General features: G+C 52.5%; 1 protein-coding gene across 1 annotated transcript in view; it reads left to right on the top strand.

The window, feature by feature from the left end:
- ANTXRL (ANTXR like) overlaps positions 1-18,596 on the top strand; it is a 49,762-nt gene that overhangs the window by 6,709 nt on the left and 24,457 nt on the right. The window contains exons 2-11 of the mRNA XM_075935709.2: positions 3,596-3,667; positions 3,779-3,850; positions 6,800-6,881; positions 6,991-7,024; positions 9,250-9,329; positions 10,459-10,527; positions 10,968-11,048; positions 11,153-11,213; positions 17,619-17,717; positions 18,508-18,577. Of these exons, the coding sequence (XP_075791824.2) occupies positions 3,596-3,667; positions 3,779-3,850; positions 6,800-6,881; positions 6,991-7,024; positions 9,250-9,329; positions 10,459-10,527; positions 10,968-11,048; positions 11,153-11,213; positions 17,619-17,717; positions 18,508-18,577 (720 nt within the window). The remainder of the gene's footprint in view (positions 1-3,595; positions 3,668-3,778; positions 3,851-6,799; positions 6,882-6,990; positions 7,025-9,249; positions 9,330-10,458; positions 10,528-10,967; positions 11,049-11,152; positions 11,214-17,618; positions 17,718-18,507; positions 18,578-18,596) is intronic.

Below are 18,596 nucleotides of genomic sequence, written 5' to 3'. Positions count from 1 at the left end.
GCTTGTTTGCATCTCGTATGTCGGCGTGGCGCTGCTTTCGGTACAATGAGAGTCTGACCTTTGGGGAGTTGCTTTTCGGTGCCTTCATTCCCGCTCCTACCCTTGTCTTGCCTATGTACAGCGTAAGCTCCTTGGAGCAGGAACAGTCCCCTATTAGATGTGGGGGCTGTGGCTAGAGCAATACAGCCTGATCTGAGCTGTAAGGTTGCCAGATGGTTTAACAAAAACTACCAAACACCCCCCCCCCCCCCAAAAAAAAACACCGGGAAAAAATTCTGTTGAGGGAAAAAAAAAAGTTGTTGAGAAAAAAAAAAAGCGGGTGCTTATACCTTTAAATGGCCCCGCGCTCCTCACTGTCCCCCCCCCCCCCCCGACAGATGCGTCAGGGGAAAATTGTCCCTGTCAGGCTTCCATCCAAGGGAAACAGGAAACGTTTCACACGTCCAGTATTTTCTGATTTTTTACCAGACAGGGGGCCCAAATAACAGACAGTCCGGGCAAAAACCGGACACCTGGCAACCCTTCTGGGCCAGGGTGTCTGTTGCTGCAGGAATACAAAGGCTGGTCCGGCTTACCCGGGAGATCCATCCGCAAAGGGTCCATTCCAGGCCTGCGTTGGAGAGTCTGGGACGGGTGGATGTGCATGTGTTTGTCTGAAACCACAACACACTCAGCACCCGGCTTTGCTTTGATTCCAAAGCCGCGCTGCCCGGCGTGCGGAGTTCCCCGGCTGTCTCCAGTGCGGTTGTGGCTGCAGGAAGCGCCCGGCTAATAACAACCTCGCTGCAGATTTCAGAGCCTGGGACTTCTCGAACACGTGTTCATCCCTGTGACAGGCTGGGTCGGCTTTACCCTGGGGGAAGCGGGAACGGCGCTCCGGGACTTGAAATGTGCTGGGCTCAGCTTGGGCCATTAGAGAGCAAGGGGTTAGAGTGGGGGAGGGGAACCTTTTGGAGTCGGGGGGGCTGCTGACCCACAGAAAAATCTGACGGGAGCTGCACACAAGTGAGAAGCAAAAAACCCTCTAAACTCTCATTGCGAAGGAGAAAGATGCTCCCTGCATTCCCCTCCCACACCAGACCCCCCTGGCTAGTGGATTTTGTGTGCCCCAGCCCCACGGGGAGACGGCCGGGGGGCTGGAGCAGCAGCACAGGCTCCCCAATGCTGTGGGGAGAGCCCTGAGCCTTGGGGGCAGGATCCAGGCACGTCGGGGCCCACCCTTGGGTGAGCGCAATGGAATCCTTTTCTGCTCTGAGACCCTCAATGCTCAGCTGAATGTCTGCCCACATTCACGCAGTGCCGTTTACCGGCACCCGTGGGCTGGACCTACAGCAGGACGCACAAGGCAGGACGAGAGGGGGTGTAGCTGGGAGCCGGGGCATGAAACGCCCAAGGAAACATCCGGCAGAATCTTCCTGGGAATCCGTCACTTGGGACCTTTGGTCCTTCTCCCCATGAAATGCTGGCGGGTGCATGCCTGAGGCTGCATTTACTGCTGTCCAAGGCAGATTTGCAGTGGCTTTTAGCAGCAGCAGGACGGGGGCTGGGATGGATGATTGGCAGGCACCGGGGCTGTGTCAATCAGAGAGCAACCGCTATATATTTTGTTTGTTTGTGGATTTGTTTGTGCAAAATTAAGTCGGCTTCGCGGTTCCCTACTGATACCAAATTTTGCATAAACAGTCCTGCCGCTTAAATTCGCGACATGCATGACTCCCTCCACCGGAATCTGCTGAGGGAACGGTTTAAATCAGTGTTTTTCCCACGGCGAACTGCAGCCAAGGGGAGCCACGGGGCTCCGGAGCTGGTAATTAAACAAACCGGAGCGGCCCGGTAGCAGCTTTTTCAGAGTGAGTCTGCGGACCCCGTTGAGCAAGGCTGTTTTAAATAATTATTGGTGCTTTTCTTCACCGTTCATAAGAATATTGGCTCACAAAATTAACACCAAGGCGCCAATTCAACTGTCATTTTAGGGCAAAGAATATTTTTACTGCTACGAATCACAAAAGCATTCTAAGTAGTTACAGACAGAGTAATGGAAGCTTGACGGGTTTCTGATTCAAATGTGCGGTGTTGGGGGGTGAGTCGATAAAACGAGTAATGCTGGAAGTTGAAATCCTGCACATTTAAAACTGTTTTTTTACTTTCCTTTTGCAAGCACGTGAATAAAACATTCGGTGACGTATATTGAATTTCTTGAACTTTCCTATCAGTGTAATCGACACAAAATGATTTTGCCTGGTCAACGACCGGCTTTCCCTGCTAACTAGAAATATTGACTAGTTGGCCAGACCCAGGGCATCATCTTTCTACTAGTCTTTTACTAGTCGTCATCGTCTTTTACTAGTTGTCCAGACAGCGGCACTCGGATGCACTGAACGCCTCATCCATTCTGGCTCTTCGGGGTGAGTCACACACATTCCAGGATGGACCCTGAGGGGTGCAGTCCGGAGAGGGCCGAGATGGAGTGAGGAAGGGGGGCTGGAGCAGAGCTTAGCCCCTCTCTTTGTTGCACGTTGCTAGAGGTCGGCTTGGAATGATCATTCTTGTGTGCCAGTTTTGCCTGCCTGCTGTCGGTGGGCATGGTTTGCAGCCCCTGGAGGAGCCGTGCTCGGGCTGCAGTAACAACCTCTGACTGTGCTCGGGAGAGAAAACGCCCTGGATTTAGATGGGATCGCTCCTGGTTTACTGTGGAGGAAGCGGGAGCAGCATCAGGCGCTGCCCGCCCCGGCACTTCCTTCCCACCCCCGCACACGCTGATTCACTTCAGCCCCGCTGTCCAGAGAGGCCGGCGCGTTCAGTCCCTTATGGGGCGGGAGGGGATTCTTCGCTAGGCTGTGGTTTGCCGACTCATGTCTCTTGTGCAACAGAGCAGCGGCCCTGGTGCAGGGAGCCGTTCGCCGGGCCTGGCTTCGGTGGGGTTTGCTTTCCCGGGGCTTGCTCTGAATCCGGTCCCGGCTTGCGATCGCTGGGGATGTACAGCAGAACCCGAGTGCTTCCCAGAACCCTGGCACGTCACGGCCCGCAGCAGCTGTGGGTGGCCTTGTTTACTGCTTCTCCGGGCGCCCCAGCCGCGGGTGCGGCAGCACAGGGAGGGGACGGGTGCCCCTGCGCTTGACCCAGTCAGGAAAATGCCCCTGGCTGGTCGGCGGCAGGTGCTGGTTGAGCTCCTCCCCTGGGCAGAAAGGCAGCAGCACAGGAGTTCGGGGTGCTGCCGCTGCCATGGGGAGCTCTGCTTTCCTGGGGATCACTGTGCCGCACAAGGGGGCCTGCTGGAGGGGGCCGTCGCGGGACTGGCTCTCGGGGCTCGGTGGGGGAGGAGAGGGGTGCTGAGAAGGCACCATGAGCGGGGGCGTGCCGAGGAGCCAGCTCTGGGGATGACGACGGATGGGGCGGCGTAGACAGCCACGAAGCCAAGACATGCCTTGCGCTCGTGAGGTGCTGGTGGGAAAAGTCACTTCCGTGAATTCCTTGCCTGGGTCCCATTGGCTCGATTCTCACCCCCTTAGGCTATCCCGTCCGAAACGTTCAGCCGGTGGCCGTCTGCTCCACGCCTGGGGGAAATTAACCTAACCAGGGTATCCTTTGCATTTAGGTCCGGGAGCGTCAGAAACCACTGGACGGAGATCTACTCTTTTGTGGAGAGCCTGGCGGAGAAGTTTATAAGGTAAAGATTTCGCCGGAGGAGCCTTGGGTTATAATTTCTGCCGCGTTTCGCCTGCTGCGCCTAGGCTGAGATGATCTTGCGGCTGACGCGGGTTTGTTCTGTCTGTTTCAGCCCCATGCTGCGCATGTCCTTCATCGTCTTTTCCTCGCGGGGCACCACGGTCATGAAGCTGACAGAAGACAGGCAAGTCCCTCGCCTCCCTCCGCCTGGCTGAGCCAGGGACCCCTAAGCAGCTGCAAGAGCGCAGGCCCCGGCTAAGGTCCGTGTGTCGCCCGGATCCGCTCCCGCGGCTACTGGAGTCCGTTTCCGCTGGGGGCAGGATCGAAAGCCACGTCCGGGACGGTCCTTCGGCCTCCCCTTTGCAGCCGTAGGGCCAGAGAGAGCAGGCCAAGGTGCCGCAGGCAGAAGACTCTCTGTGCCGCCTTCTCCTGACGTGGCCCAAAGCACCGAGCGACCCTGGACTGCGGCTGACGGCTACGGCTGGCGGTTGTTTTGCACGGGGTGCTGCTCGCTCCCGCCGTCTGCTTCCAATGCTGCCCCGCTGCAAAGCCGGCCAAAGGCACTTTCCAAGAAAAAGGGGGACTCTGAGGCTGCAGCAGCCCCCCTCTTTCTGCCTCCTTCGCTCCTGCTTTATATCCCAATTCACCCTCTGTTGATGGCTCTCGGGCTGAACTTTGTCCATTTCTCTCCGCCTCTGCTACGTAGTTTCCTCTGGGGCCCACTGCTTTCCTGCACTGGCCACCGCTCCCTGTGTCCGGTGCTGGCGGTGCCGTGTGCCTCAGTCTCCCCAAAGCACCTCGTAAAGGTGGTGGTGGGGACTGGAATGAGACAGCCTCCCTGTTCCTTCCCCTGCGTCTTCTGGGGCCTGGCCCGAAGCCGACAGGAGAGTTTCTGGTGGCTTCGCTGGCTTCGGCTCAGGCCCTCGTGTGTGTCTAAGGGCAGAGCGAGCTGGGGTTCACCTTGCCCAGGTGGCTTTGCCCTTTGCACGGTGAAAGGTTGATGCTAAGCCCGTGGGGATGGTGGAAATCGGCGTTAAAACCTTCCCTGATTGACCCCCCCCCCCATGTGCCTTCCTCATGGGACATTGCAGCACATCTTACTCTTAGAAAGGGCAGAACGTGCTGTGCCAAGGGATGTCTCCCCTCAACGCTCCATTGCCCCTCTTCCCCGTTCCTCCTCTGCCCCATTGCCCCACTGTCCCATTGCTCCTTTGCCCCACTGCTCCTCTGCCCCATTCCTCCTCTGCCCCACTGCCCCACTGTCCCATTGCTCCTTTGCCCCACTGCTCCTCTGCCCCATTCCTCCTCTGCCCCATTGCTCCTCTGCCCCATTGCTCCTCTGCCCCACTGCCCCTCTGCCCCACTGCCCCTCTGTCCCACAGCCACTCACGCTCCTCGTTTGCAACTGCACCACCCAAGCATCTGTATGGGGAGAGGTTGGGAGAATGTCCTCTGGGTGGTTGCAAATGTTTCCCTGCAGGTTGGATAGACATCTGTCAGGGATGGTGTAGACAGAGCTTGGTCCTGCCTTGAGGGCGGGGGGCTGGACTCGATGACCTCTCGAGGTCCCTTCCAGTCCTATGATTCTATGATTCTATGAGTAGCTGAGGCTATGTCCACACGGGGAAGGTTGGGCAACCGAAGTGCTGTCGACACTCAGAAGTCGCCAAACGTGAAACTAGCTCAAAGTGGTTTTGCTGCCTCCCATTGTCAACATTTCCTGGCCAGATTGCTAGCTCCCCTGTTGATAGAGCAAAGCATTGTGGGGAAGCATCCCATGGGGCAGTGTGGTGGGAAGACAGAGTTGATCCCTGCGCTTCTCGGGATTCCCTCGTTGCTCTGGGAACACTCAGGAGTATCAAAGCAGCACAGCCGTCTCCAGCACTCCCCCTGCAGCAACAGCCTGCCTGCTGCTGTGTTCCTAGCAGAGCAGAACAGGAGCACTCCAACGATTTGCTCTTTGTTTGTTCCCCAAAGGGAGCAGCTCATTCCAAATTCTTCCTGGAGCTTTGAAAGGGGAGGGGCACAGGCCTGCAGGGCAGCAGAGATCACCACACACTGAGCAGAGCCATCCGGGCAGGCATTGTGGGATATTGGCAGAAGCCAGTTCTTTCAACCAAACAAATAGCGGAGTCCACACTGGCTCTTTGTTGACAATGAAGGGAGAGGAAAAGTCAAAGTCTTTCGTGGGGGTGGACATTTTTTGTCGCCAAAACTGGGTGGTTTTCCCAACAAAAGTCGCATTACAGTGTAAACACGCTCCCGGTTTTGTCACCAAAAGGCAGGTTTTGACCACAAAACCTGCCAGCGTAGGTGAGCCCTGAGGCTGACTTCTTGGCTTCCTACATCCTTCCTTTTGGGTCTGTGTTCCACATGGCTGTTTTAGTGGCCTCAAATCAGGATCAGGGTCCCTCTTGCGCTAGGTGCTGTACATACCTAAGAACTGTTATTCTGATTCCCTTGTGGCGAGTGCACCTTCCATGAGCAGTCCTATCAACACTGAATGAGCCATTCATGGAATAAGATGCTATTCGGGATGAGTGATCGTATCAGAGTCTGTCCCATACTGAGGCCCGGTCTGTGCCCAAGGATTTTATCAGGCAAGAGGGTTGATCACTTTTCATTGGGCCACATTAGGAGGTCCACGGTATTCGGACCCTATTTCTGTACACTTTGGCCTCTCCTCGTAATTTTAAATCAGGCCTTAACTCAAGATCTCAACAGCTCTCAGAGCTGGTCCCAATCACAAATTTTGCTTTGAACTGGATCATGGCAGGGGCCCTCAGATTAAAGATTTGGGACATTTGCCAGAATTGAGATCTGTGATTTTTTTTTTTAATTTGGCCTGTTCCCCCATTCCAGTATACCCACACTGCGACTGCAAAACAGGATCCTTACGCTACATCTACCGTGGCGTTCCGTCTTGGGCCCATGTCTGTCCGCCACTGAGCGCAGGGCAGGTTTCAGAAGGTTGGATCAGGGTGTGCTTCTAAGGATGCTGGTTGTTCCCGACTCTTTGGTGCACGTGTCGAGTGGGGAGGGGGCGGTTCATTGTTCTGTTCTGCTCTCAGGGGTTTCAGGAACGTCTCAATGCAGAAAAACGAGATTTTTTTTTAATTCTTCTCGTTTCAAGGGAGGCCATAAGACGGGGACTTGAGATTCTTCAGTATGAAGTGCCTGGAGGAGATACATTCATGCATGAAGGATTTAAAAGGGTACGCGCCGTGGAACCTTCTCGCTTGGATTTATACACTTGTTAACTTCTGCTTCTATGGCCCCTGCTGCACCTACGCAGAGCTAATAACGTTTTGCATTTTGTTGCAGGCAAATGAGCAGATTTACCATGAGAACTATGGAGGTAGGATCGTTTTCCACAGCTCTGATTTATTTTCATTGAGAAGCTGGGGGGGGTGGGGGTGGGGTTGTCGGCATGACTTGTGATTAACTCATGGGGGCGGTGCTAGCGTGACCCTGCCTTCCCAATCCGTTTTGATTAAAGCCCGGCTTTCGAATTCATACATTCTCAAGCCGGAAGGTGCCGCTTGGGTTCTTCTAGTTTTGATCCCCAGCCTAACGAATCGAACCCAGCTCTTCGTGCTGGGAGCAATTCATCAGCCGCAGTCTAGAAGTACGGGGCTTTGTGTGGAGCGTTCCGTTTGGAACCCACGCCTGTCTGCTGGATTCACCCGAGACGCTCCTTTGATCTTCACCATCGCTGTGTGTGCGATCTGACTCCCGCTGCAGTCAGGTGGAGATGCCCCATTGATTTCAGCGGGTTTGGGACCAGGCTCTCTGTCCGTCAGGTTGCCTAAAGTGGCGGTGCGGGGTTTATATCAGTATAGCAAGGTAGCCTAAGATTTAAAGAATGTATTTTTCTTGCATTTTACTTTCCATATTTGAGAGATGCCAGAGTTTTTCTTCCCGGTGTGGCTGGAGGTCTCCTGGGTGGTCACAGGTCCTTGCTCGGTCCCTAACTGAATTAGTGTTGGTTTTTGACCAAAAGTGCCTTTCTCCCAAGTGTTTCTTTGTTGTTTGAGTTAAGTAAGTGTTTAGAAAAATAGAGTTCGGGAGCTCTTGTGTAACCCACACACCTAGGCTACGTCTATACTGTAGCCTTCTTGTGGAAAAGTATAAGCCAATGAAGTGTGGCGTGGAATATCGCCACGCTTCGTTTGCATAAATAATGAGCAGCCGTTTTTGTGCAAGAGGCTTTTTTGAGGAAGAATGGCTCTTGCGCAAAAAGAGCCGTCTACGCTGCTCATTTTTGCGCATTACTTATGCAAATGAAGCGCAGCGTTTGCCACAAGAAGGCTACAGTATAGACATAGCTCTAGTGTGGGTCGCTGTCCCATGTAGTGGCACTTAGATCACTTACAGTGAGAAATAAGAGCAAGGGAACTCTACAGGCTGCTACACTAAGCTCCAAAGGTCCCAGGTTCAAATCTGCCTGGTGGTGGTTACACTTGCATTAAAAATGGCCTCCTCTGATGTTCACTGACCCTACTTCTGTTCTAGTTTTCAAGGCAGGGAGGAAGGAGACATGATCGCTAAAATGAAGTACCTAGACAAGAAAAATGTATGACATAAAATAGCAACAATGATCTTTCCAGCCATCTTCTAATATTAAAAAATCGAGCAGCCCAGACCTATTTTTTCCCCAGCTGCAGGTCACCTTTAAGACTTCGTGTTTGTGCCTCTGACATGACATGGGAAGCACTGCACAGCATAAGAAACCTGTCAGAACTCATCAGTCTCTTTCGTTTCCGGTCATGCTGGAAAGGCATTTGGAAGGGAAAGAAACGGTTCTAAAAAACAACCCCTCTTGTCTCCCCCCCTTGCACAAATCCTGCTCACGATACTCACCCGAGTAGCCCTCTGATTGGCAGGAGGAGGCATAAGGATGGCAGGATTCATTCTCTCGGGGGATCTCCCCAGCTTGCTTTGTTGTGGCACAGGAATTGGACCTCCCCACCTCCCCGCTGAACAGTGTTCCCTCTAAGTTTTTCCATCCATGTGCAGAATAAATTTTGTGTGCACCAAGGCAGGTGCGGATGTGCACCACCAGCAGAAACACAGGGTGCTGGCTCTGGGCGCTGTGGGTGCTCTGCTAATCAGCTGGGCGGCATTTGAATCTCTCCTGGGCGCCCGCACAAGCGCTCAACTTCCAGGGAACACTGCCCCCGAATCACAGATCCCTGCTGCCTTTCGCCGCCTTGGCCACACTCTGAAAGTTCCTCCTCCCTTTGGCATCACCCCACCCCGGGCAAGAAAAAGGGGTGACCTGAGTTTCCCGGGGGGGGGGGGGGTCTGTGCATGGATGCTGCTGGAGTAGCTCTCTCACTGATTTCCCTGATGCTATGTGGGTGATGAAGATGGCCAGGATTTGGTTCCTAACACACTGTTCTGGGTCAGGTCGTTAGCCAACATAGATGGGCACAGCCACAGCGGCCACTCGACCCCCCACTCCGCCCTAGAGCCCTGTATTCCTCCGGCAGCGGAGAAGGAAGCGTTGCCTGACTGTATTCACCCGTCAGCAAAGCTTCGCCGCCCCCCTGCCTAACCCCAGCCATGTTCACTCTGCAGGCCTCCGGACCGCGAGTGTGATCATCGCGCTGACGGACGGGGAGCTGCAAGAGGTTCAGTTTTATTACGCAGAAAAAGAAGTAAGTCCGCCTCGCGTTTCCAGGTGTGTAAACAGGTGTGTTGTGAGCAAGACACGAGGAGTCATTCTGCTGCTCTACTCTGCGCTGGTTAGGCCTCCGTTAGAGTATTGGGTCCAGTTCTGGGCACCGCATTTCAGGAAAGATGTAGAGAAATTGGAGAGGGTCCAGAGAAGAGCAACAAGAATGATTAAAGGTCTAGAGAACGTGACCTATGGAGGAAGGCTAAAAGAATTGGGTTTGTGTAATTTAGAAAAGAGAAGATTGAGGGGGATATGATAGCGGTTTTCAGGGATCTAACAGAGTGTCACAAGGAGGAGGGAGAAAACTTGTTCATCTTGGCCTCTGAGGATAGAACAAGAAGCAATGGGCTTAAACTGCAGCAAGGGAGGGTTAGTTTGGACATTAGGAAAAACTTCCTGCCTGTCAGGGTGGTCAAACACTGGAATAAATTGTTCAGGGAGGTTGTGGAATCCCCATCTCTGGAGATATTTAAGAGCAGGTTAGATAAATGTCTATCAGGGATGGTCTAGACAGTACTGTGTCCTGCCATGAGGGCAGGGGACTGGACTCGACCTCTCGAGGTCCCTTCCAGTCCTAGTATTCTATGATTCTATGATATTCAGGTAGCTAAGGGTCTACATGGCCGTTAGATGCCCAGGTCTGGTCCCTGCCCGCTGCCCCCTGAACGCTGGCACCCTCGCACCTTTCAGGGTCTGCCTCGTACCTGAACGTCCAGATCACAATTAAACAGCCCTGAGCCTGAGTCTGCTGGCATGAGCCAGTCGCGGGCTTTTATTGGCAGTGTTGGCGTGTCCTAAGTGGTTTGTGTCAAACAAGAGAGCATCTGCTCGAGGGATGTAAAATCCCATTTCATTAGGTAACTGGTTCAACTTTGTGTTTAACCTGTTAACCCATTAAACGGGTGGGTGCCCTCCCGCTGTGGTTGGGGGCTGCTCCAGCTGGTCTGGAGCACCCCGGCCCACGGCATACTGAGCTGGACCCTCAGGTTAATTGTAACCAGTAAGCCACACCCGTTAAGAGTGAGTCTTACCGGTTAACCGTTCACATCCCTAATCTGCTCTCGGTTCCAGTTTACCTGGCTTGGCCCGTAACGGTGTCTTTCCTGCAGGCCGACAGAGCCAGGAGCCTTGGCGCGATTGTGTACTGCGTTGGGGTGAAAGACTTTAATGAAACTCAGGTAATTTGGGGGCTTTTTTAAAACAAAATTTCTCCCCACCTACTACCAGCATTGGATGAGCACAGCATCCTGACCTCAAAATAAGCTACGCCATCTGCGTGGCGCAAATTGCCTCGCTTATTTCCATGATATTTCAAAAAAGCTCATTTTGGCAAATTTTGAAATAAGGCGCGATTCCGAAACGCCCCTTATCCCTCGTGCAGGGAGGTTTACAGGGACGTCGGAAGAGCGGGCTTGTTATATTTCGATATAACGGGCTTGCTCTTAAGACGTGGAATAGCTATTTTGGGATACCGGAGGTTTCCCGAAATAGCTCCTCTGTGTAGACATAGCCTTACTTAATTACTCGACCCTTGCCTGGCCCCGCTGTGCCTGGCAGGCCCAGTTTCCTATGCTGCCGTTTGTCGGCCCTGCGCATTAATGATGGTCTGTCGTTGCAGCTGTCGACAATTGCGGACAGCATTGATCACGTTTTCCCGGTGACAGGCGGCTTTTATGCCCTGAGAGGCACCATTGATTCGGTGAGTGGGGCGTTCGGAAAGCGAGAGAAAGGAACCTTTTCCCGCGCTCTGAAAGAGGCCAAACGACCCCGGTGATCCAAAACCCCATTCTCTTCCTCTCTCAGATTCTGAAGAAATCCTGCATTGAGATCCTGGCAGCTGAGCCGTCGAGCGTCTGTGCAGGAGGTGAGCTGACCCTGAACTCGGAGGCAGTGGAATTACAAAAATGCCTCACTGCTCCCTACAAAAGTGTCCAATCCAAAGTCCTGGGATGTCAATGGAAGGTCTCCCCTTGACGTTGACAGAAGCCCACGCGCAGCTTCAAGAAGGAAGCCACAAAGGCAGGCTCCGCTGTTCAGAAGCCGCCGAAGGGCCCTGAAAGGAGTGAGAGTTGGGGTTCTAGTTTCAAAAGGGCCCAAGTGACTTAGGAGCCTAAGTCTCATTTTCAAAAATGACTCTTGGCCCCATTTTCAAAGTTGTCCAGCAATGCGGAGAGGCACCGAGTGCAGATCCTCGCAGGGTTCTCGGCTCTTTCCTCCCACTGGCATCCCGCTTGGCAGGTGATTTTGAAAGCCCCACGAGATGCCTGTTTGCATCTTTTGGCATCTGCCTGAGAATCTGGCCCTGAGGAGCTGGAGTCTAACAGACAGGCAGTGGAATTCAGGCATCCGGGTGGTGCAGCCCCTTTTTAAAATGGGACCGAGCCTCTTCTATGGCCAAGCCAACTTTGGAAATACCACATTTGCCTAGCATGTGGAAGATCCCTGGTTCACAACCAGGCGGAAACAAGGCTGCCTTTCCTTCCTTTAAGGCCCATTTATTGTGGGCTGGCTAGCTCAGCTAGTTAGAGCGTGGTGCTTGTAACACTAAGGTGGTAGGTTCAAGGTCCCTGCTGGGCAGTTGATGCTTACGGGGTGGTGGATTGTCGTTCTTTAGCTGACTGCGATGGGCCAGGAGAGCAGAAAAGGAAACAGACTGAGTGGCTTGCGAGGAGCAGGCAAGAGTTACGGGGAGAGGGGGGGATTGTTCTCTGTGGCTTGTGGTGATAGGACAAGGAGCAATGGGCTTAAACTGCAGCAAGGGAGGTTTAGGTTGGACATTAGGAAAAACTTCCTACCCGTCAGGGTGGTGAAACACAGGAATAAATTGCCTAGGGAGGTTGTGGAATCTCCATCTCTGGGGATATTGAAGAGCAGGTTGGACAGACATCGATCAGGGATGCTCTAGACGGTGCTTGGTCCTGCTGTGCAGGCAGGGGACTGGACTCGATGCCTTCTCGAGGTCCCTTCCAGTCCTATGATTCTAGGGTTACCGAGTTAGGATCTGCTCTTACAACCCTCGTATGCATACGCAGTCTTCACCCATGCGACCCATCCTACCGACTGCGCATGGTGGGCGAAGGCCTAGCTTGTGAGGCCAGCCCCAGCCCCTCCCCTCCAGAGAAATAACAGAATCCGAGAGAGAGCAGAAGTACCTGTCCATGAGGACCCGTGTTAATGAGGCTAAGAGGGCTGTATGTCTCTCAAACATAGCTTTTAATGAGGAAATGCAGATGTTAAAGGCAGGAGAAACTGTCTTATACTCTGTCCGACGGGCTGCGTATTTTCAGAACAAAAGACCCACTTGCTCTACCCATAGATGACAGCCAATGTCAGAATTTTCAGGAATTATTTGAGCGCGTGGCTCCCGTAGAAACCACAGGCAGTCCAAGCACGGGTTCCGTAAAACACTCCCAGATGTTTCAGGAGAGGCGATCAGAGCGGTCCTGAAACAGAAATAACGAACAGCATAGCCCAAGACACCTGCCGGTTTGTAAAGTGTGAGCATTTTGCATATTATAATGAAAGAACTGCTCCCGTGATGGGTACATGCAAAGTATCCCCAGGGGAGCTTCCACTAATGACATGCCTTTCGTGTTTAGTAAATTGAACAGGGAATTCTTCTGGTTTGTGTGAACCATTTGTTTGCTGTGGGTTTTATTTGTTGAGAAGCCTAATGCAGCGAAATAATAATGACACCATAAGCTTGCTGTAAGGTATCATTTACGGCATGGCTAATTAATGCTTAGGCTACTGTCTTGCATTAGTTTGCTTATATGTTCTAAAAAGAAGCACGTTTAAAATAGCAGTGGTGCATGAAAGCTGACCCTGAGCATTCCAGACAGAAGATGAAATTTAAGGAAAATCTAGTAAATATTGCAGAGAAGAGAAATCTTGGTTTAGGCTTCATTTCTACACAGCAGTTGCTGGAGGATACATGTTTCATTTTCAAACATCCTCTGTTGGTTCTGCCATTCTTTCCAAAGGAGCAAAGGCGGAGAAGATAGTTGCCATGAGACATTCTCCACGAATTATTAAAACTGGAAGCTTCCCGTTAACAAAGGGAGGGCGAGTCAAAGAACACTAAAACCACGTGGTGAAAAATCAGACCATTGCAAAAGTCTTCTCAGTTCATTGAAGTGGACCCCTATGTTGTTTTATTTATTTTGAAAACGTTTTCCGTGTGTACATCTATGGAAATTCGTTACCAGATTTGTTTGTTTGCAGAAAAGCTGGATTTCAGTAGCATGTTTTTATGCATTTTGATAAAACACTCTGTAAGTTTCATGAAAAATGAAAGATTTTGCCAAGTTGATCATTTTTCTTGAACAAGCTCATTTTTTAAAAAAAGTCCATATTTCAAGAACAATTTCTCCCCCTTCTCCTTCCTGGTTTATTTGTGCTACAGCTTTCCCCTTTTTGCTGACAGAAATAAATTAAAAGCTTAACTGAAATGTGTATGGGACTTTAGAGAGCAGCAAAATGTTTGATTGGAGCCCAAATGATTTTTTTTTTCAACTTTTTGATTTGCTGAACATTTTGAAAAAAATTATTTTTGGATCAACTCAAAACATTTAAAAAAATGAAGCAAAAATCAGTTATTCGCATAGAGCTGGAGGATTGTTTCACAGAAGAGGAGGTCATGGTGTGAGTTCTGTATCAAGAATCAAGTAGAATCAAGTAGATATTCTCCAAAAACCTTAATAAAATGGCACATTCTTACCTGACTTAATATTCCTGGACAATAATATGCATTTATTATTCAGCTTCAACGCAGTACAAGTTATACGTTTTATTACTTCATTAACATCTAACTCGTGTATGTACACACAGAAAGCACAGTCAAAATTTTGTCACGCAGAGATATGTACATATACATTCCGATCTCTAGATCTTTTGGAAGTTTCCTTAAATCAACAGTGAAGTTTGTTTGCTCTCCCCTCCGAAATATGCACTTCTTGGTGCCAGCCAGACATTTTGAATGAAATTCACCAAAGTGAGGGGCGTAGTGGTTAATTTAATTATTCTTACTGGCCATTTTAATCTTCTCTAATGCCAGATTCTGTGTTAGTCCATGGGACTTTGCTGGACTAGGGACTATAGCTGGTTTTGGGCTGTTCCTTATGAATCATAATTACTATTATATGTGTATTGACTAGTTAGCAATGATCACAGCTTTGCTTTCGAGTGGCTTCATATATTGCGGAGGAAATGGCTTCTGCATGGCACTAGCTGAATTCTGACTCGTTCCAGTCTGGGCGTTGTGTGTCTGAGCTCGAGCTAGCTGGTCCAGCCGCTTGCAAATTGATCTAGCCGGGTTATGACAGCTCTCTGAGGCTTAATGCTTCTTGACCCTGCAAATGTATAGTCCCTTATGCGGGGGAACGTGCCCAGGTCTTTCTGTTCCCTCTGATTGAAAGTGACCAAGACATGCCGCCTGGAAACAGGCGATCAGCGGGGACTGGAAGGTGCCGGGTCGGCCATTTGACAGCATCATTGCTTTGATTATGCTCACGGGACGCAGATGTGATTGAAAGGTTTTGCTGGATGTGGCACCCGACGGGCCGCGTCAACGGCCAGGTGTGGATGCAAGCCGTCAGCTCCTCATCAGAGTCAGAGAAGCGAAGCCGACAGCCCAGCCAGCGCGCACCAGCTTCAACCCACCCTCTCGCTGCCAGCGCTGCCCAGTGATTTCGCTGCTGACCTTTTTCCCTGCGCCGTCTTGTCAAAAGCTACAAGCTAGAATCTGACAGTAACTCAGAAAGAAAAGGACGCAGCCTGAGCCAAGGCCCCAAATTAAATAGAATTAGCCATTTCAACAGGCCATCACCCGGAATGCATTAATGCTCCGTAGCATCTGACGGGGAGACTGTTCAATAGCGACAACCCAACCCAGCCTCGACGGTTTACGTTTCCATGCAGGGCTGTTGTTGAAGCTATATTGTCCCCTTGTGCTCGTGGACAGATTATTCTAGGGGAGCTGGACGGCTTTGGCAAGTGTCCGTACCACAAGTGCAGGGGCAGGACGGATAAACCGTCTTGATTCAACGCCCAGATGTGGCTGTCCCTCGGAACCTTTTGCACGTGGAGTCCTCTGTGTTCTTAGGGTTGGCGTTTTGGTTTGGAAACCTCTCCTGTGGTCAGCGATTGCACCTCCGTGTATGTAAGGGGCGGGGTGTGAGAGCCCGCTGTTTCAGAAAAGCAAAGGGCCGTTGCGTTTTAAGGTCAGGAGGGAAAAAGTAAAAAAACAAACCCAAAAGCATCGGCGGTGAGATCGGCTTGGAGTTAGCTGGGGAAGCAATGTCAGAGAGTAAGATTCAGTCTGCAAGCTGCCACTAGAGAGTCCCGTGAGAGTCCCAACTTCCCGGTCTAGGACAGACGTCGTTGTCAGTTGTGTTGGGGTCCAGGAGGTCTGATTCTCAACCGAGGGGGTGTTTTCCCCACTGACGCTGGTTGCGTTTCCCTCTGCTCTGACCCGGAAGCTGTCCTGGTCAGTTTCGTATCCTGGTGTGCGTGCCGGAGCAACCATGCTACCTGCAGGGGAATGTCCAAGTGCACCCCACTTCAAGTAGCGTAGAGGCAAAGTCAGGGGTGAGCCCTGGAAGGAGCTGTGGGACCCATAATTACACGGATTCACTATGCCAACGGCACTGGGAGTTGCACTACAGCCGTGCATCCTGCTTCTGCTCTGGGCGTTGCCTCGCACCCCTTGAAACTCACCAATTTTAAAGCAAGCAGGACCCTTTTGCTCATCTAATCGGACACCTTAGATAACACAGGCCAGGGAATTTCACCCTGCCCCAAGCTCATATTCGCTGAGTCGTAGTTGTCATAGCTTGGTGGTCGAACTAGAGGAGTGATGAGCAACCGAGGGCGAGGGCCTGGGCCGCACAAGTGGCCCTCCTCCATCTCAGAGGGCCGCAAGGTTGTCGTAACCAAGACGGTCTCCCGGGCGAGGGTGGTTTTGCTATGTGCGCTTGTGTACCTAGACTTTGCGGGGGGGTGCCGACTGCCCCGGGGCAGCGCTGTGATTGGACACTGCGTTGCACACGGCTCTCACGGTCACGGTTGTGTGCAGTCAGCGCGTGCCTCACCGCACGTGCCCTGGTTTTACAGGCCTGCCGTACCGGTAAGCAAAACCCGACACAGACGGAAATCAGCGGAATCGTGGGCAGCAGTAAACAAAGGGGCTCGTGGGCCGCACCTAGAACCCCACCGGGTGCCCACCGCTGCACAAGAGCGCGGTTTTTAGAAAGAAACTTCCTATCTCCACGTCCCCTAGCCAAGGTGGCAGAGAGCCAGCTGCGTGCGAGGAGAGCGCTCGTGGGCGGGAGAGGAAAGACCCACAGCTGCATCGCGTCAAGGCTGCATAGTGGGCAGCCAGACCTAGTGGTCAGAGCCAGAGCTCCCCGTCAGCCACTGCGAGTCAACCGGGTCAGGATACCAGGGCTGAGAGACAGGAGACAACGCAGAGATCAGACTCAGAGGGCAGTGGGCAGGAGCCAAGCCAGGGGAGCAGAAGCGGAAGGCGCAGGGTGGGCAGTCCAGTGCAGGGTGAATCCCGGTCGTTCACACAGCTTCCTCTTACTGGCTTAAGTGGTGCTGGCAGGCCAGTCAGCTGCTCTGGGACTCAGCTAACCCGGCGCCAGCAGGAGAGCTTTTGTCTAGGGCTGGGCTCCATGTGTCTTGGACCATCAGCTTCTTCGGGTGTGTCTCATCCAGGGTCACACGTGCACTGGCCCTGACTCTCCCGTGCATAACGGCCATTTCACACCACTCCGGCAGCGCTCCGCAGCGTAACTGCAGCTCGTTCTCTGTGGGGGTTTAGTTAATAAGGAGCTAAATGCAGTGCCTTTAGGATGACAATATTACGGGCCAGCGTCCCGAGCTGGGGATCTGGGCCTGTTTGGATTGACAGGTTATTTTGCTGTTGAAATATTGGGGAGGCACAATCCCTGTGGACATGGACAAAACATGTGCAGGGGTGAGAATGTTGCAAGCAAATATCCCTTGGGGGGCTAAAAAAACCTCCCCCACTCTGTTACAGCAGCGGTCTTTAAGTCTCTGGTCTGCACTAGCGACCCTGGCAGGGTTTGGGGTTCTTACCGCAGGAAAGCGTAGCTATTTAGAAGAGCCGGGGCAGAGTTAAAGAGCAAAAAGAGCTGCTGACACGTCACACTTCAGACCGGGGATTAGAATGAAAGGCCATGATGGGGAGGGGTGGGGAAAAGGTCGGCCGTTTCTCGACGTTCGTTCTTACTTCCCCTTGCAGAAGCCTTTCAGGTTGTGGTGAGAGGCAACGGCTTTTATCACGCGAGAAACATCGATCAAGTTCTCTGCAGCTTCAAGATTAATGACACCATCACGATCAGTAAGTTGACGGGGGGGATATTGGGCCTGTAAATTACGCACAGGCCTGGCCTCGTTCCTCTTGGCATCGAGGCAAGTCTTTGCTTTGACTTTGGGGGGCTTTCATTAGGACCCCAGTCCCGCACAGAGGGTGAAATTCATCCCACGTCATCCCAACGCCTGGGGGTCACTGAGGGTCCAGGGTTCATGCTGAATCTCTGCCTGGGGTGACTTTCATCCTTGCTGCACCGGAGGTGGTTTCATTTGCTCAGCTCCGGCCCGTGAGACGGGAAATGACCCTCCATTATAACCATTGCTGTCCTGACTCTGGGATGCTGCGCTCCGAGACGTGCCCGCACGGGGGTGCTTGGAATGGTCACTAGGATAGAAAATAGAGGATGTGATTGGAGAGGGATGGCTAGAGGGACGAAGCGCATGTTAGAGAGACGCGGAGGGCGAGGTCGCCTCTGTGTGTGCCCCAATCTCTGTTGGCGAGAGACACAATCCAGGGGTTGCGCAGTCAAAGATGTGACCTTCCCATACCCTGTCCCCAAGGGGGGCAACCAAACTCCAACAGCGCGGCATGCAAAGGGCCCAATCCTCAGCCAGCCATCAAGGGGCCCCGTCCTGAGGGTGCCCTGGGCGATAGCGCCATGGCGACATGGAATGACAAGGAAGGCAGGCCCTGCTGTGAACTAGGCCCATGCTGGGCCGGATCCTGCACCTGCAGCTCTCATTGATGTCAACAGCACCCCTCCGGGTGGGAGACGCCGCCCTTCCTGTACGTGACCCTCTGTCTCGTTTTCTTCCAGACGAAAAGCCGACCATTGTCCAAGACACCTACTTGCTGTGCCCTGCGCCGGTCATAGACGACGTTGGACAGTAAGTGCAGCTCTGCGAG

The sequence above is a fragment of the Pelodiscus sinensis genome, chromosome 8 (genome assembly GCF_052426305.1).
Source record: "Pelodiscus sinensis isolate ZL-2025 chromosome 8, ASM5242630v1, whole genome shotgun sequence".
Taxonomy (NCBI): Eukaryota; Metazoa; Chordata; order Testudines; family Trionychidae; genus Pelodiscus; species Pelodiscus sinensis.
Note: the sequence above shows the minus strand (reverse complement) of the source record. Positions and strands in the feature narration are given on the sequence as shown.